At 37.8% G+C, this 24,956-nt stretch overlaps 1 protein-coding gene across 50 annotated transcripts in view; it reads right to left on the reverse strand.

Moving 5' to 3' along the window:
- The window catches only part of LOC137521919 (fibroin heavy chain-like), a 387,111-nt gene that overhangs the window by 236,259 nt on the left and 125,896 nt on the right, over positions 1–24,956 (reverse strand). For 45 of the 50 annotated variants that reach the window (XM_068241809.1, XM_068241813.1, XM_068241800.1 and 42 more), the window contains 14 exons: positions 22,224–22,277; positions 19,691–19,744; positions 18,749–18,802; positions 17,237–17,290; positions 16,630–16,683; positions 15,330–15,383; positions 13,885–13,938; positions 12,121–12,174; positions 11,189–11,242; positions 9,742–9,795; positions 6,834–6,887; positions 6,237–6,290; positions 4,852–4,905; positions 2,437–2,490 (listed from right to left, as the gene is read on the reverse strand). In XM_068241809.1, the coding sequence (XP_068097910.1) occupies positions 2,437–2,490; positions 4,852–4,905; positions 6,237–6,290; positions 6,834–6,887; positions 9,742–9,795; positions 11,189–11,242; positions 12,121–12,174; positions 13,885–13,938; positions 15,330–15,383; positions 16,630–16,683; positions 17,237–17,290; positions 18,749–18,802; positions 19,691–19,744; positions 22,224–22,277 (756 nt within the window). The remainder of the gene's footprint in view (positions 1–2,436; positions 2,491–4,851; positions 4,906–6,236; positions 6,291–6,833; positions 6,888–9,741; positions 9,796–11,188; positions 11,243–12,120; positions 12,175–13,884; positions 13,939–15,329; positions 15,384–16,629; positions 16,684–17,236; positions 17,291–18,748; positions 18,803–19,690; positions 19,745–22,223; positions 22,278–24,956) is intronic. The other 5 variants (XM_068241836.1, XM_068241835.1, XM_068241822.1 and 2 more) reach the window with 3 other exon arrangements.

The raw sequence follows: 24,956 nt of genomic DNA on the forward strand, positions 1-24,956 counted from the left end.
TACATTTTTAAACAAAGACTCACTTTAAAGGGAAGATGGAGAGAGAGGGATATGGAGGCTGACACGTGTATTTAATTTTAACCGCTTCACCTCCAAGGGGTTTTCCCCTTAAAAAAACAGAGCAATTTTCACCTGTCAGCACTCCTTCCATTCATTCGCCTATAACTTTATTACTACGTATCACAACAAAACTATCTATATCTTGGGTTTGTTTTGCCACCAATTAGGCTTTCTTTGGGTGGTACTTTTTGCAAAGAATTATTTTATTCAAAATGTGTTTTAACGGGAAAAAGAAGAAATAAATGGGAAAAAAAGAACATTATTTCTCAGTGGGTAATCTTGATAGTACTTTTACAATTTAGTTCCTCCAGGTTTTTATATAAGGTTTGAATTGCTTCTCGTTAGCATGGAACTCTTTTCTTTGCTGCTAATGTTCTATGAATTATCCGTACTACACAAACAATTCATTATATAATGTTATTATTATATAATAATATTTTTTTGGCTTCAGTGGCACTTTAACTCTAATCAAATTATGGATTTCAGAATCCAACTATGCACGAAACAGTACTCTTCTTGCTACTATTAATACTTTATGAAACAAGTTTGATGGATTTTCCCTTTGATTAGATTATCCCCTGTATCTTTCAATATATTTTTCAGCACAAGCACATATTGAGGATGAGGAGGGGTCTGTGTCTCGGGATGTTGGGGTGAAAGAGGTGGGGGGGGGGAGATCAGGAGAAGTGATGTTTTCTGATGAAGAGGATGAATGGCAAGACCATCCTTATGTGCCTGAGGTCTCCAAAGGAAGCTCGGAGGAGGAGGAGGACTGGGCACTATGTGATCTGATGGAAGAGGGGGAGGTAGCCCTAAGCCAGCTGGATCAGGAGCAGTTGGCAGCACAGTCCAGCTTACAGGAGGAGGAGGAGGACAACAATGACTTACAGGTAGTGGAGGAGGAGTTGGAGGTCCCTAACCTGGATGCCACTCTGCAGGCACAGGCCAATGAGCGGCTGACCCCACACATCCTCAGTGTTGGAAATGTAGTCTGTGAGAATGCACTGGCCAGTCTCTGGGGAGATGGGTAATTTTTACCAAAGGCAATAAGTGTTCATATGTGAAACCTGCAGACTGATGCACCCTTTTAAGGAAACCACTAATCTGGTCAGTTGCAGCAAAGGCACCATCAGTGACATCATGTCTTACATCTTTTTTTCTGGAGAATGCCATGTGATGTGTCATTGACCAGGCCATGGATGAGTGGGATGCAAAAAGGGACAAATTCAGAGCCCTTGATAGTGTAGTATGTTAGAAGGGCAATGTTTGTATAAATCAAATGAAAGGTACTCACAAAGGTGGGTACCACTAAAGCAACCACTGAATCTGCAGATGGGGAGATTGGAGCTGAACCCACTAAGGTTAAAAGTCGCTCAAAGTAGACAGGAAGGAAGATGGGGTAACACTCCTCCACCAAAGATGGACTAAGTTAACCAATAAAAATACTTTAATAAAGGCACCAGTAAAAAATAAATCTGTTTAAAAACTGTTTAAAAGGGAGTAAGTGTGGCTTTAACTCCCCAGAACATTATACAATCAAAAATATTGTAAAAAAATTGCTGTATTTGTACCTCCAAGTATTGCAACGCATGTTATGGGTCACAGCCCGCATCCTCGGGCTATGACAGGAGCACTGTTTTGTAGCCCTAGTGTTTGTAAACACGAGTATATTTACTGTTTAATGGTGCCACCTCCCCAACTACAGTATTGTTTAGTGCTGCCTAAAATGTTAGTGTTTCCTATATAAAAAGGTAATAAGTCACAGAGGTAGTATAGTACAGGTATAGGTTTGGGGGCATTGGGAAGCCTCCCCGTGGCACTCCTGGATAGTGCTATGTAGCATGAACTAATTCCCGCAGGGCAACCACTTCGCAGTATTAGTTTTTGACCCTGCAAAGTTTGGCATGCGAAAGCAAATGCAATTTTGCATGAGCAATGCCTCATGATAAGCCAATTTAGCCAGATTTGCACAGCCAGACTTGTAAGGGTTAAGTTTGGTGTTGAGCACGCATAAATCTTCTTGTGGTTAGCATAGTACAGGTATAGTCAAATAATAAGCTGAGTCTGAGCTTTTAGCTATTTTGAAAGAGGAAAGATAAAACAGGATAAAGAAAAAGCTCAAACAAATCTCTCTGTCCTGATTTACTCCTCACTTGTACTGCTTTAAGAAAAAGTGATGAGCACACAGATTTCAGGGAATCCGAAAATTAGGAATATTCCCCAAACTTTCACAATTCTTGAGTAAAAAATGAAATTTGGAATTTTAAAAAAATTAACTTGTAAAATACAAAGTATTTTTGCTTACAAATTTTACTTCGGATTTTCACAATCATGTCCCTTTTTTTCCAAGCTCAGTAACCTGTCTTGAGAACGTACCTGTAAGTCCTCCTATTCCTCCAAATACTCCATTTCCAGTTATTCCATTACCACCTAAGTCAAAGTTTACAGGGATTAAAAAAAATAATCATAATATAATATTAATTTTTACAATGGCAAATTATTAAACTAACGCCTTAAAGGACTTACGAGCCGAGTCATATAAAAAAAGTTAATTACCTTAGGTGAATATCAGACCTCAGGGCAGACGATCACTGGCCCCCTTGCTGTTTACAGATGCTACATTAGCATAATCCACTTATCATTAGCGGCCCGACCCGGCCCAGGGTCGCCTTGGCTCACAACGCTAAAAATCGCCATTTTAAAAGTACTCTGCCAGTGCCTGCGCAGTTCGCATAGCCAGTACTGCGGCTGCGCAGGCTTTCAGCCCTGGGAGCGGCACATCGTAGCACCGTATACACTGTAATACGTCATGTGGGCGTCATCACATGAACGCCCACATGACTGACTGTCCTTCACTAGCCGCGCCCCCTCAGCACAGAATATCAACGCTGAGCAAGGGAGGATGTTACCTAGCTACAGGATTTGTTTACTGTAGATTTTCAGAGTAAGTTATTTTTTGAAAATCTGCAGTAAACAATTCCTGTAGCTAGGTAACATCCTCCCTTGCTCAGCGCTGATATTCTGTGCTGACTGAGAGGGTGCGGCTAGTGAAGCGCAGTCAGTCATGTGGGCGGTCATGTGGTGACGCCCACATGACGTATTACAGTGTATACGGAGCTACGATGTGCCGCTCCCAGGGCTGAAAGCCTGCGCAGCCGCAGTACTGGCTATGCAAACTGCGCAGGCACTGGCAGAGGACTTTTAAAGCGGCGATTCTTAGCGTTGTGAGCTAAGGCGACCCTGGGCCGGGTCGGGGCCGCTAATGATAAGTGGATTGTGCTTATGGAGCATCTGTAAACAGCAAGAGGGCCAGTGATCGTCTGCCCTGAGGTCTGATATTCACCTAAGGTAATTAACTTTTTTTATATGACTCGGCTCGTAAGTCCTTTAAAGACTCATTTTTTTTCACCATTGTTAACCCAACATCTTTATAGCTCCAGCCTCCTCTGTTAGACGTACACTTTATTCCCCTTATGTGTCCTTTTGCCCCAATACCATAGACTGTAAGCCTGTTTCTCAGGGCCCTCCTGCCAGTGTGCTCTTCCCTGCCACTACATGGAATCAGTGACTTGTCTGCTATATTTATACCTACATGTGAGCCCTGTTGTTTATTGTTACATCACCACTTTGTGTACTATTTTCTAAAGCTGTAATGCCCCTGTGTAGTTATTTTTAGTGTTTTAATGCCCCCCCCCCCCATCTACTGTAAAGTGCTGCCTAATAGGTTAGTGCTCTGTACATAAAATTAAATAATAAGTAACAGAGGCAGTACAGTACAGGTATTGTCAAATGATAAGATATGTCAGAATTTTTAGCTGTTTTGAAAGAGCAAAAGTAAGACAGGATAAAGATAAAGCTCAAGGAAATCTCTCTATCCTGTTTTAATCCCCACTTGTACCACTTTAAGAAAAAGGGATGAGCACACAGATTTCAGGGAATCCCAAATTCTGAATTTGCACAAAAAATGTTTTAATGACTGTCACCTGTAGCGATCGGATGCGAGTTTGGGGCCTCAATGCTCTACAGTTGTATTGCTCTGCTGTTGCCTAGCACTGCACCATTTTACAGTCCTTTTTAAGATATAAGTTATGTCAGCAGTTTATAGCAGTTTTTAAAGAGGAGCTGTCAGCCATATTACCTCAGGAAAACCACACCTATATATAGGTAGATAAAAACTGGCCATACTTACAAACCATATGTATTGCACTATCCACATTTTGATTTCAGTGATTTTTCTATACTAATACAAGAGAAAATCCTTTTTAGGATTTCCCATTTTAACTCTGTCTATTTTGAATCCAATCCTGACATAATTTTCTCCCTTACTCTGTCTGTGTCTGCATTGGCCACCCTCCTCCCAGTCTTCAGACACTCCCACCCAGCTCTGCAATAGAAAGTGCAAGTAAGAGCCAGGGAAACTGGGGACGGATCTTTTTACGGACAAGAAAGAAAGAGTGATTTTTAACTTTTGCATTGCCTGGTTAGCATCCTTATTACTTGTTTACCAGATAAAAATCAAGAATTGATTTTTGATTTTATGCCCGAAAGTTATGCTTTAATAAGAAAAAGATGAGAAAGGATAAAAAAAAGGTCTCAAATAAATCTAGAAAACAACCTAGATTGTTGCCTATTCGTAATCTGTTAGAAGCTCACATCTTGGTGATAGCTTCCAGATAAACCAATCAGTTAATCAACCCTACAGATTTTAGGTCTAAGTTATAGGTTAAATTTTTCGATTTTTTTGGTCATTTTCCACTCGGGAATAAATCCTACCTAATATTACTTCATTACCTGTAAGTTCTCCTATTCCTCCAAGTACTCCATTTCCAGTTAATCCATTACCACCTATGTAGAAGTGCCCAGTGATTAAAAAATGATCATAATATAAAATTAATTTTCACAGTGACAAATTATTAAACTTAGGCCATAACGACCCATTTTTTCACCATTGTTTACCCAACATTGTTATAGCTCCAACCTCCTCTCTTAGACATACCCTTCTAACCCCCTTATGTGTCCTTTTCCCCATACCATAGACCAGGGTTCCTCAACCCTGTCCTCAAGACCCATGAACAGTGCATGTTTTTTGGGAAATACACAGAGGTAGGTAATCACAGAGGTAGGTAATCAACTCTGCTGAGACAATAATTACCTCACCTGTGCATGTTTGTGGTTTTATGCAAAACATGTACTGTTGGTTGGCCTTGAAGACAGGGTTGGGAAATTCTGCTGTAGACTGAATGAATGTTTCTCAGGGCCCTCCTCCCAGTGTGCTTTTTCCTGCCAGTACATGGAATCATTAACTCATCTGCTATATTTATCCCTTCATCTTAACTCTGTTGTTTATCGTTACATTTTTATATAATTAAACTTAATCCCTAAAGACCCATTTCTTCACCATTGTTTGCCCAACATCTTTACAGCTCTAATCTCTACTCTTACATGTACACTTTTACACCCATATGTGTCCTTTCCTCCATACCATAGACTGTAAGCCAGTTTCTCAGGGCCCTCCTCCCAGTGTGCTCTTCTCTGACACTACAAGGAATCAGTGACTTGTCTGCTAAATGTATGTGAATGGGAACGTGTTAAGTAGCAGAGATTCTACAACAAGTCATAGAACTGCAGAAGCTGCAGCTATTTGTGGCTATAAGGTTCAAGCTGTGGGTAACATTTTTACATGATCGGCTCCCTCTTCCTCCTATGAAACAAATCATACCTAATAACATTAAAATTACATTCAGTCCTCCTATTCCTTGAACACCTTCAGTTTCAATTTGACTACTACTTATTTTAAAGTACATAGTCAACAACAAATTGAGCATATTATGCTAATTCAATTTTACATAATCAAATTATTAAATGTAGGCTAACAAAGGAAAGCATTCGTTTACAGGCATATTTAAATTATAAGTTAGGTCACCAGTTTATAGCAGTTTTTAACAAGAAAAAGATGAGAAAGGAAGGGGAAAAAAGTCTCAAATAAATCGAGAAAACATCCTAGATTGTTGGCTATTATTAATCTGTTAGAAGCTCAAACCTTGATGATAGCTTCCACGTAAACCAATCAGTAAATCAATCCTACAGATTTTAGTTCAAAGTTATAGGTCAAATTGTAGTATTTCCTGCTCATTTTTTCTCTTTGGAATAAATAATATCTAATATTTCTCCATTACCTCCAAGTCCTCCTGTTCCTCCAAATACTCCATTTGCATTCAATCCATTACCACCTATGTCAAAGTACACAATGATCAAAAATGAGTATAATATATTTTTAATTTTCACAATAACACATTATTAAACTTAGGCCTTAAAGACCCACTTTTTATCCATTATTTACACAACATCTTTACAGCTACAACCTCCTCTCTTAGACGTACCCCCGTATGTGTCCTTTTTCCCCAATACCATAGACTGTAATTGCTTTTCTCAGTGCCCTCCTCCGAGTGTGCTCTTCTCTGCCACTACATGGAATCAGTGACTTGTTTGCTATATTGTTCCCTACATTTTAGACCTGCTGTTTATTGTTTCATAATTATGTTGTTTACCATTTTCTAAAGTTGTAATGCCACATGTAGTTTTTTTTCTAGTGTTCTATTGTACAGTGCTGCCTAATATGTTAGTGCTTTATATATAACCTTTAATAATAACTCACAGAGGAAGTACTGTAAAGTTAAACTGCTTAATCATTAAACATTTTCAATTAATTTTCAAGGTCAGTTTTAACTTCTAGAATTATTTTCTGATCCCTGAAGCAAGCTTTGCTCCTTTACCTGTAAGTAGTCCTGTTTCTCCAAGTACTCCATTTCCAGTTAATGTATTACCACCTATGTCAAAGTATACAGGGATTAGTAAAATAATCATAATATAATATTAATTTTCACAATGACAACTTATTAAACTTCGTTCCTAAAGACCAATGTTTTCACCATTGTGAATCCAACATCTTTAAAATTCCAATCTTCTCTCTTGCACGTACATATTTACCCCCTTATGTGTCCTTTTCACCCAATACCATAGACTGTAAGCCTGTTTCTCAGGGCCCTCCTCCCAGTTTGCTCTTCTCTGCCACTACATGGAATCAGTGACTTGTTTGCTAAATGTATTTGAATGGGAAAGTGTTAAGTAGCAGAGATTCTACAACAAGTCATAGAACTGCAGAGAGTGAAGCTATTTGTGGCTATAAGGTTCAAGCTATGGGTAACATTTTTACATGATCTGCTCCCTCTTTTTCCTATGAAACAAATCATACCTAATAACATTACAATTGCATTCAGTCCTCCTATTCCTTGTACTCCTTCAGTTTCAATTTGTCTACTATCTATTTTAAACAACAAATTGAGCATATTATACTAATTCAATTTTACATAAACAAATTGTTCAATTTAGGCTAACAAAGGAAAGCATTATTTTGCAGGCCTATTTAAATTGTAAATTAGGTCACCGGTTTATAGCAGTTTTTAACAAGAAAAAGATGAGAAAGGAAGGGAAAAAAAGTCTCAAATAAATTGAGAAAACATCCTAGATTGTTGGCTATTATTATTAATCTGTTTGAAGCTCACACCTTGATGATAGCTTCCACGTAAACCAATCAGTAAATCAATCCTACAGATTTTAGTTCAAAGTTGTAGGTCAAATTTTAGTATTTCCTGCTCATTTTTTTTTCTTTGGAATAAATAATACCTAATATTTCTCAATTACCTTTAAAGCCTCCTGTTCCACCAAATACTCCATTTGCATTAAATCCATTACCACCTATGTCAAAGTGCATAGCGATGAAAAAATGGCTTTTTAGCCATTATTTACAAAACATCTTCACAGCTCAAACCTTTTCTCTAAGACGTAAACTTCTAACCCCCTTATGTGTCCTTTTCCCCAATACCATAGACTGTAAGCCCGTTTATCAGTGCCCTTCGCCCAGTGTGCTCTTCTCTGCCACTAAAGGAAATCAGTGATTTGTCTGCTATATTGTTCCCTACATCTTAGCCCCATTGTTTATTGTTTTATAATTATGTTGTGTACCATTTTCTAAAGCTGTAATGCCCTGTGTAGTTTTTTTTCTAGTGTTCTATTGTACAATGCTGCCTAATATGTTAGTGCTTTATATACAACCTTTAATAATAAATCACAGAGGAAGTACTGTAAAGTTAAACTGCTTAATCATTAAAAATGTTCAATTCATTTTCAACGTCAGTTTTAACTTCTAGAATTATTTTCTGATCCCTGAAGCAAGCTTTGCTCCATTACCTGTAAGTACTCCTGTTTCTCCAAGTACTCCATTTCCAGTTAATGTATTACCACAAAGTATACAGTGATTAATAACATGATCATAATATAATATTAATTTTCACAATGACAACTTATTAAACTTCGTCCCTACAGACCCATGTTTTCACCATTGTTTACCCAACATCTTTACAGCTCCAATCTCTTACATGTACATATTTACCCTCTTATGTGTCATTTTCACCCAATACCATAGACTGTAAGCCTGTTTCTCAGGGACCTCCTCCCTGTGTGCTCTTTTCTGCCACTACATGCAATCAGTGACTTATCTGCTAAAATTATGTAAACGGGAAAGTGTTAAGTAGCAGAGATTCTACAACAAGTCATAGAACTGCAGAGGCTGCAGCTATTTGTAGCTATAAGGTTCAAGCTGTGGGTAACTTTTTTACATGATCTGCTCCCTCTTTTTTGTATGAAACAAATCATACCGAATAACATTACTTTTTCTGTCAGTCCTCCTATTCCTTGAACTCTTTCAGTTTTAAATTTGACAACCACCCATTTCAAGGTACACAGTCATCAACAAATTGAGCATATTATACTAATTCAGTTTTACATAAACAAATTATTCAATGTAGGCTAACAAAGGAAAGCATTCTTTTCCAGGCATATTTAAATTATAAGTTAGGTCACCAGTTTATAGCAGTTTTTAACAAGGAAAGATGAGAAAGGAAGGGGAAAAACCCTCACATCATTTGAGAAAACATCCTAGATTATTGGCTAATAGTAATCTGTTAGAAGCTCACATCCTGATGATAGCTTCAGTGTAAACAAATCTGTAAATCAATCCTACAGATTTCAGGCCCAAGTTATAGGTCAAATTTTTGTATTTCCTGCTACAACCTATGTCAAAGTACACAGCGATCAAAATATGAGCATAATATATTTTTCATTTTCACAATGACCAATTATTAAACTAAGGCCTTAAAGACCCAATTTTTAGCCATTATTTACACAATATCTTTATAGTTCAAACCTCCTCACTTAGACGTAAGCTTCTAATCCTCCTATGTGTCCTTTTCACCCAATGCCATAGACTGTAAGCCTGTTTCTCATTGCCCTCCTCCCAGTGTGCTCTTCTCTCCCACTAAATGAAATCAGTGACTTGTCTGCTATATTGATCCCTACATCTTATCCCCTTTGTTTATTGTTTTATAATGATTTTGTGTACCATTTTCTAAAGCTGTAATGCCCTGTGTAGTTTTTTTTTAGTGTTCTATTGTACAGTGCTGCCTAATATGTTAGTGCTTTATATATAACCTTTCATAATAAGTCACAGAGGAAGTACGGTACAGTTAAACTGCTTATTCATTTAAAAAATTTATTTTATTTTTAAGGTCAGTTTTAACGTCTAGAGTTCTTTCCTGATCCCTGAAGCAACCTTTGCTCCATTACCTGTTAGTAGTCCTGTTTCTCCAAGTACTCCATTTCCAGTTAATGTATTACCACCTATGTTAAAGTAAACAGGGATTAATAAAATGATCATAATATAATATTAATTTTCACAATGACAACTTGTTACACTTAGACCTGAAAGAGAACCCGAGGTGGATTTGAAGAATGCTATTAGGACACAGAGGCTGGTTCAGCATACTATCACCAGCCTCTGTATCTGTACTGTATCCTTCCAGGCCCCCCTGCGCTCTGCTGTTCCCCATAAAAAAAATGCCATGATAGCGACATGCACCTTCTTGCTAGCTGGCTGTCTACCATAATGTTGCCTATCACCGCCGCTCCCCTGCCTCTTCTATAACGCCGCTCCCCACCGGCATCCCTTCCTTCCACACCTCTGTAAGCTGATTGGAGGGAAAGGGCGCAGGCGGGGAGCGGGGCTATAGAGGAAGCGGGGGAGCAGCGGTGAAATGCAGAATTAAGGTAAAAAGTCAGCAAGGGCCAAAGTGCATGTCGCTATTATGGCGTTTTTTTATGGGGACAGCAGAGCGCGGGGGGCCTGGGGAGACACAGCACAGACACAGAGGCTGGTGATAATATGCAAAACCAGCCTATGTGTCCTAATAGCATTCTTTAAACCCACCTTGGGTTCTCTTTAAAGACCAATTTTTTACCATTGTTCTTTACAGCTCCAAACTCCTTTCTTATAAGTACACTTTTACCCCCTTATGTGTCCATTTCCCTCATACCATAGACTGTAAGCCTGTTTCTCAGGGCCCTCCTTCCAGTGTGCTCTTCTCTGTCACTACATGGAATCAGTGACTTGTGTGCTAAATTTATTTGAATAGGAAAGTGTTAAAAGCAGAAATTCTACAACAAGTAATAGAACTTCAGAGGCTGCAGCTATTTGCAGCTATGAGGTTCGAGCTGTGGGTCACATTTTACATGATCTGCTCCCTTTTTCCCTATGAAACAAATCATACCTAATAATGTTATATTTCTTGTCTGTTCTCCTATTCCTTGACCTTGAGCTCTTTCAGTTTCAATTTGACTACCACCTATTTTAATGTACACAGTCAACAACAATTTAGGCATATCAAAATAATTGATTATTAAATAGACAAATTATTTAATGTAGGTTAACAAAGGAAAGCACCATTTTACAGGCATATTTAAATTATAAGTTAAGTCGCCAGTATATAGCAGTTTTTAACAAGAACAAGATGAGAACGGAAGGAAAAATAATCTCAAGTAAATCTAAAAGATAACCTAGATTGTTGCCTATTAATAATCTGTTAGAAGCTCCCATCTTGGTGATAGCTTCCAGTCCCAGATTAGCTAATGAGTCAATCAAGCCGACAGATTTTAGTTCCACGTTACAGGTTACATTTTTGTATTTTCTGCTCATTTTTCCCTATGTATTAAATTATACCTAATATCAGTCTATTACCTGTAAGTTCTCCTGTTCCTCCAAATGCTCCATTTCCTGTATATCCATTACCACCTATGGTAAAGTGCACACTAATTAAAAAAATGATCATAATATAATATTAATTTTCGCAATGACAAATTAATAAACTTAGGCCTTAAAGACCTTTTTTTTTCACCATGGTTTACCCAACATCTTTACAGCTCCAACCTCCTCTCTTACACATACACTTTATCCCCCTTATGTGTCCTTTTGCCCCAATACCATAGACTGAACTCCTGTTTTTTAGGGCCCTCCTCCCAGTGTGCTCTTTCCTGCTACTAAATTGAATCAGTGACTTGTGTTAAATGTATGTGAATGGGAAAGTGTTAAGTAGCAGAGATTCTACTGCAAGTCATAGAACTGCAGAGGTTGCAGCTATTTGTGGCTATAAGGTTCAAGCTGTGGGTAACATTTTTACATGATCTGTTCCCTCTTTTTCCTATGAATCAAATCATACCTAATACATTACAATTACATTCAGTCCTCCTATTCCTTGAACTCCTTCAATTTCAATTTGACTACTATCTATTTTAAAGTACATAGTCAACAACAAATTGAGCATATTATACTAATTCAATTTTACATAAACAAATTGTTCAATTTAGGCTAACAAAGGAAAGCATTCTTTTACAGGCATATTTAAATTATAAGTTAGGTCACCAGTTTATAGCAGTTTTTAACAAGAAAAAGATGAGAAAGGAAGGGGAAAAAAAGTCTCAAATAAATTGAGAAAACATCCTAGACTGTTGGCTATTAATAATCTGTTAGAAGCTCACACCTTGATGATAGCTTCCAAACCAATCAGTAAATCAATCCTACAGATTTTAGGTCCAAGTTATAGTTCAAATTGTAGTATTTCCTGCTCATTTTTCCCTCTATAAAATAAATAATACCTAATATTTTTCCATTACCTCCAAGTACTCCTGTTCCTCCAAGTACTCCATTTGCATTAAATCCATTACCACCTATGTCAAAGTACACAGCGATCAAAAAATGAGCATAATATATTTTTAATTTTCACAAAGACAAATTATTAAAATTAGGCCTTAATGACCCACGTTTTCACCATTATTTGCACAACATCTTTACAGCCCCAACCTTCTCTTTTAGACGTAATCTTCTAATCTTCTTATGTGTCCTTTTCCCCCAATACCATAGAATGTAAGCCTGTTTCTCAAGGACCTCCTCCCAGTGTGCTTTTCTCTGCGACTAAATGAAATCAGTGACTTGTCTGCTATATTGATCCCTACATCTTATCCCCATTGTTTATTGTTTTATAATTATGTTGTGTACCATTTTCTAAAGCTGTAATGCCCTGTGTAGTTTTTTTTCTAGTGTTCTATTGTACAGTTACATAGTTACATAGTTACATAGTTATTTTGGCTGAAAAAAGACATACGTCCATCGAGTTCAACCAGTACAAAGTACAACTCCAGCCCGTCCCCCACATACCCCTGTTGATCCAGAGGAAGGCGAAAAAAAACCCACCAGGCATGGTCCAATTAGCCCCAAATGGGAAAAATTCCTTCCTGACTCCAGATGGCAATCAGATAAAATCCCTGGATCAACATCATTAGGCATAACCTAGTAATTGTAGCCATGGATGTCTTTCAACGCAAGGAAAGCATCTAAGCCCCCTTTAAATGCAGGTATAGAGTTTGCCATAACGACTTCCTGTGGCAATGCATTCCACATCTTAACCACTCTTACTGTAAAGAACCCTTTTCTAAATAAATGGCTAAAACGTTTTTCCTCCATGCGCAGCTCATGTCCTCTAGTCCTTTGAGAAGGCCTAGGGACAAAAAGCTCATCCGCCAAGCTATTATATTGCCCTCTAATGTATTTATACATGTTAATTAGATCTCCTCTAAGGCGTCTTTTCTCTAGACTAAATAAACCCAGTTTATCTAACCTTTCTTGGTAAGCGAGACCTTCCATCCCACGTATCAATTTTGTAGCTTGTCTCTGCACCTGCTCTAAAACTGCAATATCTTTTTTGTAATGTGGTGCCCAGAACTGAATTCCATATTCCAGATGTGGCCTTACTAGAGAGTTAAACAGGGGCAATATTATGCTAGCATCTCGAGTTTTTATTTCCCTTTTAATGCATCCCAAAATTTTGTTTGCTTTAGCTGCAGCGGCTTGGCATTGAGTACGATTATTTAACTTGTTGTCGATGAGTACTCCTAAGTCCTTCTCCAAGTTTGATGTTCCCAACTGTATCCCATTTATTTTGTATGGTGCTAGACCATTGGTACGACCAAAATGCATGACTTTACATTTGTCAACATTGAATTTCATCTGCCATGTATGTGCCCATATAGCCATCCTATCCAGATCCTGTTGCAATATGACACTATCTTCCTGAGAGTTGATGATTCTGCACAATTTTGTATCATCTGCAAAAATAGCAACATTGCTCACTACTGCATCTACTAGGTCATTAATAAATAAATTGAAGAGCACTGGACCCAGTACAGACCCCTGTGGGACCCCACTGCTAATAGTGCTGCCTAATATGTTAGTGCTTTATATATAACCTTTCATAATAAGTCACAGCGGAAGTAAGGTACAGTTAAACTGCTTATTCATTTAAAAAATTTATTTTATTTTTAAGGTCAGTTTTAACGTCTAGAGTTCTTTCCTGATCCCTGAAGCAACCTTTGCTCCATTACCTGTTAGTAGTCCTGTTTCTCCAAGTACTCCATTTCCAGTTAATGTATTACCACCTTATGTTAAAGTAAACAGGGATTAATAAAATGATCATAATATAATATTAATTTTCACAATGACAACTTGTTACACTTAGACCTGAAAGAGAACCCGAGGTGGATTTGAAGAATGCTATTAGGACACAGAGGCTGGTTCAGCATACTATCACCAGCCTCTGTATCTGTACTGTATCCTTCCAGGCCCCCCTGCGCTCTGCTGTTCCCCATAAAAAAAATGCCATGCTAGCGACATGCACCTTCTCGCTAGCTGGCTGTCTACCACAATGTTGCCTATCACCGCCGCTCCCCTGCCTCTTCTATAACGCCGCTCCCCACCGGCATCCCTTCCTTCCACACCTCTGTAAGCTGATTGGAGGGAAGGGGCGCAGGCGGGGAGCGGGGCTATAGAGGAATCGGGGGAGCAGCGGTGAAATGCAGAATTAAGGTAAAAAGTCAGCAAGGGCCAAAGTGCATGTCGCTATTATGGCCTTTTTTTTATGGGGACAGCAGAGCGCGGGGGGGCCTAGGGAGACACAGCACAGACACAGAGGCTGGTGATAATATGCAAAACCAGCCTATGTGTCCTAATAGCATTCTTTAAACCCACCTCGGGTTCTCTTTAAAGACCATTTTTTTTACCCATTGTTCTTTACAGCTCCAAACTCCTTTCTTATAAGTACACTTTTACCCCCTTATGTGTACTTTTCCCCATACCATAGACTGTAAGCCTGTTTCTCAGGGCCCTCCTCCCAGTGTGCTATTCTCTGTCACTACATGGAATCAGTGACTTGTGTGCTAAATGTATGTGAATGGGAAAGTGTTAAAAGCAGAGATTCTACAACAAGTCATAGAACTGCAGAGGCTGCAGCTATTTGTGGCTATAAGGTTCAAGCTGTGGGTAACATTTTACATGATCTGCTCCCTTTTTTCCTATGAAACAAATCATACCTAATAATGTTACATTTCTTGTCTGTTCTCCTATTCCTTGACCTTGAGTTCTTTCAGTTTCAATTTGACTACCATCTATTTTAATGTACACAGTCAACAACAATTTGAGCATATCAAAATAATTGATTTTTAAATAGACAAATTATTTAATGTAGGTTAACAAAGGAAAGCACCATTTTACAGGCATATTTAAATTATAAGTTGAGTCACCAGTTTATAGCAGTTTTTAACAAGAACAAGATGAGAAAGGAATGAAAAATAGTCTCTAGTAAATCTAAAAGACAACCTAGATTGCTGCCTATTAATAATCTGTTAGAAGCTCCCATCTTGGTGATAGCTTCCGGATAAGCTAATCAGTCAATCAAGCCGACAGATTTTAGCTCCACGTTACAGGTTACATTTTTGTATTTTCTGCTCATTTTTCCTTTTGGAATAAATTATACCTAATATCAGTCCATTACCTGTAAGTTCTCCTGTTCCTCCAAATGCTCCATTTCCAGTATATCCATTACCACCTATGGTAAAGTGCACAGTAATCAAAAAAATGATCATAATATAATATTAATTTTCACAATGACAAATTATTAAACTTAGGCCTTAAAGACCTAATTTTTCACCATTGTTTACCCAACATCTTTACAGCTCCAACCTCCTCTCTTAGACGTACATTTTATCCCCCTTATGTGTCCTTTTTGCCCCAATACCATAGACTGTAAGCCTGTTTTTTAGGGCCCTCCTCCCAGTGTGCTCTTCCCTGCTACTAAATTGAATCACTGACTTGTGTTCAATGTATGTGAATGGGAAAGTGTTAAGTAGCAGAGATTATACAACAAGTCATAGAACTGCAGAGGTTGCAGCTATTTGTGGCTATAAGGTTCAAGCTGTGGGTCACATTTTTACATGATCTGCTCCCTCTTTTTCCTATGAATCAAATCATACCTAATAACATTACAATTACATTCAGTCCTCCTATTCTTTGTACTCCTTCAGTTTCAATTTGACTACTATCTATTTTTAAGTACTTAGTCAACAACAAATTGAGCATATTATACTAATTCAATTTTACATAAACAAATTGTTCAATTTAGGCTAACAAAGGAAAGCATTCTTTTACAGGCATATTTAAATTATAAGTTAGGTCACCAAATTATAGCAGTTTTAACAAGAAAAAGATGAGAAAGGAAGGGAAAAAAAAGTCTCAAATAAATTGAGAAAACATCCTAGATTGTTGGCTATTAATAATCTGTTAGAAGCTCAAACCTTGATGATAGCTTCCACGTAAACCAATCAGTTAATCAATCATGCCTAATAATATTACAATTAAATTCATTCCTCCTATTCCTTGAACTCCTTAAGGTTCAATTTGACTACTATCTATTTCAAAGTCCATAGTCAACAACAAATTGAGCATATTATCCTAATTCAACTTTACATAAACAAATTGTTCAATGTATGCTAACAAAGGAAAGCATTCTTTTACAGGCATATATAAATTATAAGTTAGGTCACCAAACTATAGCAGTTTTTAACAAGAAAAAGATGAGAAAGTAAGAGAAAAAAGTCTCAAATATATTAAGAAAACATGATAGATTGTTGGCTATTAATAATTTGTTAGAAGCTCACACCTTGATGATAGCTTCCACGTAAACCAATCAGTAAATCAATCCTACAGATTTTAGGTCCAAGTTATAGTTCAAATTGTAGTATTTCCTGCTAATTTTTTCTCTTTGGAATAAATAATTCCTAATATTTTTCCATTACCTCCAAGTACTCCTGTTCCTCCAAGTACTCCATTTGCATTAAATCCATTACCACCTATGTCAAAGTACACAGCGATCAAAAAATTAGCATAATGTATTTTTACTTTTCACAAAGACAAATTATTAAAATTAGGCCTTAATGACCCACTTTTTCACCATTATTTACACAACATCTTTACAGCTCCGACCTTCTCTTTTAGACATAATCTTCTCATCTTCTTATGTGTCCATTTCCCCCAATACCATAGAATGTAAGCTTGTTTCTCAGTGCCCTCCTCCCAGTGTGCTCTTCTCTGCGACTAAATGAAATCAGTGACTTGTCTGCTATATTGTTCCATACATTGTAGCCCCGTTGTTTATTGTTTTATAATTATGTTGTGTACCATTTTCTAAAGCTGTAATGCCCCGTGTAGTTTTTTTTCTAGTGTTCTATTGTACAGTGCTGCCTAATATGTTAGTGCTTTATATAAAACGTTTAATAATAACTCACAGAGGAAGTACCATAAAGTTAAACTGCTTAATCACTAAAAAAATTCATTTCATTTTCAATGTCAGTTTTAACTTCTAGAATTCTTTTCTGATCCCTGAAGCAAGCTCTGCTCCATTACCTGTAAGTACTCCTGTTTCTCCAAGTACTCCATTTCCAGTTAATGTATTACCACCTATGTCAAAGTATACAGTGATTAATAAAATGATCATAATATAATATTAATTTTCACAATGACAACTTATTAACCTTTGTCACCAAAGACTCATGTTTTCACCATTGTTTATCCAATATCTTTACCAATCCAATCTTCTCTCTTACACGTACACTTTCACTCCCTTATTTGTCCTTTTAACCCAATACCATAGACTGTAAGCCTGTTTCTCAGGGCCCTCCTCCCAGTGTGCTCTTCTCTGCCACTACATGGAATCAGTGACTTGTCTGCTAAATTTATGTGAATGGGAAAGGGTTAACTAGCAGAGATTCTACAACAAGTCATAGAACTGCAGAGGCTGCAGCTATTTGTGGCTATAAGGTTCAAGCTGTGGGTAACATTTTTACATGATCTGCTCCCTCTTTTTCCTATGAAACAAATCATACCTAATACATTACAATTACATTATGTCCTTCTATTCCTTGAACTCCTTCAGTTTCAATTTGACTACTATCTATTTTCAAGTGCATAGTCAACAACAAACTGAGCATATTATACTAATTCAATTTTACATAAACAAATGTTTAAATGAATGCTAACAAAGGAAAGCATTATTTTACAGGCATATTTAAATTGTAAGTTAGGTCATCAGTTTATAGCAGTTCTTAACAAGAAAAAGATGAGAAAAGGATGGGAAAAAAGGCTTAAATAAATCGAGAAAACATCCTAGAGTGTTGGCTATTATTAATCTGTTAGAAGCTCACACCTTGATAGCTTCCATGTAAACCAATCAGTAAATCAATCCTATAGATTTTATGTCCAAGTTATAGGTCAAATGTTAGTATTTCCTGCTCATTTTTTCTCTTTGGAATAAATAATAACTAATATTTCTCCATTACATCCAAGTGCTTCTTTTCCTCCAAATACTCCATTTGCATTAAATCCATTACCACCTATGTCAAAGTACACAGTGATCAAAATGAGCATAATATATTTTTAATTTTCACAATAACAAATTATTAAACTTAGGCCTTAAAGACCCACTTTTTAGCCATTATTTACACAACGTCTTTACAGCTACAAACTCCTCTCTTAGACGCATTTTCCCCCAATACCATAGACTGTAATCATTTTTCTCAGGGCCCTCCTCCCAGTGTGCTCTTCTCTCCCACTACATGGAATCAGTGGCTTTCTGCTATATGTTTCCTTACATTGTAGCCCCGCTGCTTATTGTTTCATTATTATGATGTTTACTATTTTCTAAAGCTGTAATGCCCCGTGTAGTTTTTTTTTCTAGTGTTCTATTGTACAGTGCTGCCTAATATGTTAATGTTTTTATATGACCTTTAATAATAACTTACAGAGGAAGTACAGTATAGTTTAACAGCTTATTCCTAAAACATTTTCATTGCATTTTCAAGGTCAGTTTTAATTCCTAGAATTATTTTCTGATCCCTGAAGCAAGCTTTGCTCCTTTACCTGTAAGTACTCCTGTTTCTCCAAGAGCTCCATTTCCAGTTAATGTATTACCACCTATGTCAAAGTATACAGTAATCAATAAAAAGATCATAATTTAATATGAATTTTCACAATGACATCATATTAAACTTTGTCCCTAAAGACCCATGTTTTCACCATTGTTTACCCAACATCTTTACAGCTCCAATTTCCTCTCTTACATGTACAATTTTACCCCCTTATGTGTCCTTTCCCCCCAATACCATAGACTGTAAGCCTGTTTCTCAGTGCCCTCCTCCCAGTGTGCTCTTCTCTGCCACTAAATTAAATCAGTGACTTGTTTGCTAAATGTATGTGATTGGATTGGGAAAGTGTTAAGTAGCAGAGATTCTACAACAAGTCATAGAACTGCAGAGGCTGCAGCTATTTGTGGCTATAAGGTTCAAGCTGTGGGTCACATTTTTACATGATCTGCTCCCTCTTTTTCCTATGAAACAAATCATGTCTAATAATATTACAATTCAATTCAGTCCTCCTATTCCTTGAACTCCTTAAGGTTCAATTTGACTGCTATCTATTTCAAAGTACATAGTCAACAACAAATTGAGCATATTATCCTAATTCAACTTTACATAAACAAATTGTTCAATGTAGGCTAACAAAGGAAAGCATTCTTTTACAGGCATATATAAATTATAAGTTAGGTCACCAAATTATAGCAGTTTTTAACAAGAAAAAGATGAGAAGGGAAGAGAAAAAAAAGTCTCAAATATATTGAGAAAACATGATAGATTGTTGGCTATAAATATTCTGTTAGAAGCTCACACCTTGATGATAGCTTCCACGTAAACCAATCAGTAAATCAATCCTACAAATTTTAGGTCCAAGTTATATGTCAAATTTTAGTATTTCCTGCTATTTTTTTCTCTTTGGAATAAATAATACCTAATATTTCTCCATTACCTCCAAGTCCTCCTGTTCCTCCAAGTACTCCATTTGCATTAAATCCATTACCACCTATGTCAAAGTACACAGCGATCAAAAAATGTGCATAATATATTTTTAATTTTCACTATGACAAATTATTAAACTTTTTCACCATTATTTACACAACAGCTTTACAGCTCCAACCTCAACTTTTAGATGTAAACTTCTAATCTTCTTATGTTCTTTTCACCCCAATACCATAGAATGTAAGCCTGTTTCTCAGGGCCCTCCTCCCAGTGTGCGCTTCTCTGCGACTAAATGAAATCAGTGACTTGTCTGCTATATTGTTCCCTACATCTTAGCCCCGTTGTTTATTGTTTTATAATTATGTTTTGTACCATTTTCTAAAGCTGTAATGCCCCGTGTAGTTTTTTTTTTCTAGTGTTCTATTGTACAGTGCTGACTAATATGTTAGTGCTTTATATACAGCCTTTAAAGGAATACTATCGATACCCAAGTGTTCTAAAATTACAGTGTGCAAATATTGTCTAAGTAGCTGTGTAAACATTTCCCTACTTTTCATGTTAAATATCAGAGGCAAAAGCTGTAATTTATTGAGGGTAGGATTTAGCTATATTGGGACAAATCAATTGCAGAAGGGGTGTCTACTTCAATGCACAGCCAGAGTTGCATATCAGACTACAGAAAGCAAATATCAAACATATCAAAGCTGTGAGAATTAATTACATTTCCTCTGCTCTCTTCAGACATTTCAGTCAGAAACACAGGACACAGGAGCTGCAGCTGTTGGGAGCTCTCTTCTCTGTCACACACAGAACTACACATAGAGTTAACTGATCAAGTGTGAGGGGAATTTCCCCTCTCCTCATGGCTCAGTCAGCGGTCAGTTTTGGCGTCAGTAAAGTTTGAATGTATTTTGAGAACAGTAAACAATGAAGTTGCTACTAAAATGTATACACCAGTACTTAGCAGCACTTCCCAAACAATTCCTGTGTCAATTGAAAAAAATATGAGAATCGATAGTATTCCTTTAATAATAACTCACAGAGGTAGTACCGTAAAGTTAAACTGCTTATTCATTAAAAATGTTCATTTCATTTTCAATGTCAGTTTTAACTTCTAGAATTATTTTCTGATCCCTGAAGCAAGCTTTGCTCCATTACCTGTAAGTAATCCTGTTTCTCCAAATACTTCATTTCCAGTTAATGTATTACTTTTCACAATGACAACTTATTAAACTTCGTTCTTAAAGACCAATGTTTTCACCATTGTTTACCCAACATCTTTACAGCTCCAATCTTCTCTTACACGTACACATTTACCCCCTTATGTGTCCTTTTCACCCAATACCATAGACTGTAAGCCTGTTTCTCAGGGCCCTCCGCCCAGTGCGCTCTTTTCTGCCACTACATGCAATCAGTGACTTATCTGCTAAAATTATGTGAATGGGAAAGTGTTAAGTAGCAGAGATTCTACAACCAGTCATAGAACTGCAGAGGCTGCAGCTATTTGTAGCTATAAGGTTAAAGCTGTGGGTAACATTTTTACATGATCTGCTCCCTCTTTTTTGTATGAAACAAATCATACCTAATGACATTACTTTTTCTGTCAGTCCTCCTATTCCTTGAACTCTTTCAGTTTTAAATTTGACAACCACCCATTTCAAGGTACACAGTCAACAACAAATTGAGCATATAATACTAATTCAGTTTTACATAAACAAATTATTCAATGTAAGCTAACAAAGGAAAGCATTATTTTCCAGGCATATTTAAATTTTAAGTTAGGTCACCAGTTTATAGCAGTTTTTAACAAGGAAAGATGAGAAAGGAAGGGAAAAACCCTCATATAATTTGAGAAAACATCCTAGATTGTTGGCTAATAGTAATCTGTTAGACGCTCACATCCTGATGATAGCTTCAGTGTAAAAAAATCTGTAAATCAATCCTAAAGATTTAAGGCCCAAGTTATAGGTCAAATTTTTGTATTTCCTGCTACAACCCATGTCAAAGTACACAGCGATCAAAATATGAGCATAATATATTTCTCATTTTCACAATGACAAATTATTAAACTAAGGCCTTAAAGACCCAATTTTTAGCCTTTAGTTACACAACATCTTCATAGCTCCTACCTCTTCTCTTAGACGTAAACTTCTAATCCTCTTATGTGTCCTTTTCACCCAGTGCCATAGACTGTAAGCCTGTTTCTCATTGCCCTCCTCCCAGTGTGCTCTTCTCTCCCACTAAATGAAATCAGTGACTTGTCTGCTATATTGATCCCTACATCTTATCCCCATTGTTTATTGCTTTATAATTATGTTGTGTACCATTTTCTAAAGCTGCCCTGTGTATTTTTTTTCTAGTGTTCTATTGTACAGTGCTGCCTAATATGTTAGTGCTTAATATATAACCTTTCATAATAAGTCACAGAGGAAGTACGGTACAATTAAACTGCTTATTCATTTTAAAAAATGATTTTATTTTAAAGGTCAGTTTTAACTTCTAGAGTTCTTTCCTGATCCCTGAAGCAACCTTTGCTCCATTACCTGTTAGTAGTCCTGCTTCTCCAAGTACTCCATTTCCAGTTAATGTATTACCACCTATGTTAAAGTAAACAGTGATTAATAAAATGATCATAATATAATATTAATTTTCACAATGACAACTTGTTACACTTAGACCTTAAAGAGAACCCGAGGTGGATTTAAAGAATGCTATTAGGACACAGAGGCTGGTTCAGCATACTATCACTAGAGTTGGGCCGAACGGTTCGCCGGCGAACGGGGTTCGTGCGAACTTCGGTGGTTCGCGTGCGGGTGTTGCAGGCGAACGTTTGCGGAAGTTCGCTTCGCCTGGTTCGCTTGGTTCGCTCTATAAAGCAAAATTTTTACCCTCCATTTCACTGTCAGCAGACATGTTATTGTCAAACACACTGCTTTCAATGCTATAGAACCCGCCCTTCAAGCTAGGTCCTTTATACCATTTGACTCAGTTGTCTGCCTACACTAATTAGTTATGGGACAGCTGCTACACACTCTGCTAGGGAGATTTTAATTGGTCTCCCTCCTCCCACCTCCCTCCAACCGGAGGGAGGAGGGTCTCTTCTGGCAGGGAATTATATTATTTTAAAAGCCAGTATACATCATACCATAGCTGGGAATCAAACCCAGATCTCACTGTGCAGTGGACACATCACCCTAAGCACTGTACCACTACAGTAGTAAGTGAAGCTAGCCTAAAATGTACCATTAATGCTCAATGCAATAGAACCATTAGGTTGCTTAAAGGAGAACTGTAGTGAGAGGTATATGGAGGCTGCCATATTGATTTCCTTTTAAGCTATACCAGTTGCCTGGCAGCCCTGCTGATCTATTTGGCTGCAGTAATAATAATAATAATCCAAACATTTGTATAGCGCTTTTCTCCTGTCAGACTGAAAGCGCTCAAGAGCTGCAGCCACAGGGACACGCTCAAGAGGCCACCCTGCAGTGTTAGGGAGTCTTGCTTTGAACTCCTTACTGAATAGGTACTTGACCTAGCCAGGATTCGAACCCTGGTGTCCCATGTCAAAGGCAGAACCCTTAACCAGTACACTATCCAGCCACTGTCGTGTGAATCCCACCACAAACAAGCATGCAGCTAATCTTGTCAGATCTTACAAAAATGTCAAACACCAGATCTGCTGCATGCTTGTTCAGGGTCTAGGGCTAAAAGTATTGGAGGCAGAGGATCTGCAGGATAGCCAGGTAACTGGTATTGCTTAAAAGGAAATCAATATGGTAGCCTCCATATACCTTTCACTACAGTTCTCATTTAAAGGGAACCTTAACTGAGAGTGATATGGCTGTTTCCTGTAAACAATACCAGTTGCCTGGCAGTCCAGCTGATCTTTGTGACTGCAATAGTGGCTGAATCACACCCTGAAACAAGCATGCAGCTAATCCAGTCTGACTTCAGTCAGAGCACCTGATCTGCATGCTTGTTCAGTGGCTGTGGCTAAAAGTATTAGAGACACAGGATCAGCAGGCGATTCAGGCAACTGGTATTATTTTAAAAGGAAAAATCCATATCCTTCTCCGTTTAGGTTCCCTTTAAGGATTTTTAGCATAAAAGCCAACTCACATTGGCTGGGATTTGAACCTGGGTCTCACTGTATGGTGGACAAGCACACTATCCACTATACCAACTGAAGCTGGCCTGAAATTGCTGGCCTGAAATTGCTGGCCTGAAATTGCTGGCCTGAAATTGCTGGCCTGAAATTGCTGGCCTGAAATTGCTGGCCTGAAATTGCTGGCCTGAAATTGCTGGCCTGAAAACAAGCTGCATGCTTGTTTCAGGGTGTGATTCAGCCACTATTGCAGTCACAAAGATCAGCTGGACTGCCAGGCAACTGGTATTGTTTACAGGAAACATCCATATCACTCTCAGTTAAGGTTCCCTTTAAAGGAGAACTGTAGTGAAAGGTATATGGAGGCTTCCATATTGATTTCCTTTTAAGCAATACCAGTTACCTGGCTATCCTGCAGATCCTCTGCCTCCAATACTTTTAGCCCTAGACCCTGAACAAGCATGCAGCAGATCTGGTGTTTGACATTTTTGTAAGATCTGACAAGATTAGCTGCATGCTTGTTTGTGGTGGGATTCACACGACAGTGGCTGGATAGTGTACTGGTTAAGGGTTCTGCCTTTGACATGGGAGACCAGGGTTCAAATCCTGGCTAGGTCAAGTACCTATTCAGTAAGGAGTTCAAAGCAAGACTCCCTAACACTGCAGGGTGGCCTCTTGAGCATGTCCCTGTGGCTGCAGCTCTTGAGCGCTTTGAGTCTGACAGGAGAAAAGCGCTATACAAATGTTTGGATTATTATTATTATTACTGCAGCCAAATAGATCAGCAGGGCTGCCAGGCAACTGGTATAGCTTAAAAGGAAATCAATATGGCAGCCTCCATATACCTCTCACTACAGTTCTCCTTTAAGCAACCTAATGGTTCTATTGCATTGAGCATTAATGGTACATTTTAGGCTAGCTTCACTTACTACTGTAGTGGTACAGTGCTTAGGGTGACGTGTCCACTGCACAGTGAGATCTGGGTTTGATTCCCAGCTATGGTATGATGTATACTGGCTTTTAAAATAGTATAATTCCCTGCCAGAAGAGACCCTCCTCCCTCCGGTAGGAGGTAGGAGGGAATAGGTTGAAGCGTGAAGGGTGGAGGGAGGAGGGAGACCAATTAAAATCTCCCTAGCAGAGTGTGTAGCAGCTGTCCCATAACTAATTA

The sequence above is a fragment of the Hyperolius riggenbachi genome, chromosome 6, assembly GCF_040937935.1.
Source record: "Hyperolius riggenbachi isolate aHypRig1 chromosome 6, aHypRig1.pri, whole genome shotgun sequence".
NCBI classification, from domain to species: Eukaryota; Metazoa; Chordata; class Amphibia; order Anura; family Hyperoliidae; genus Hyperolius; species Hyperolius riggenbachi.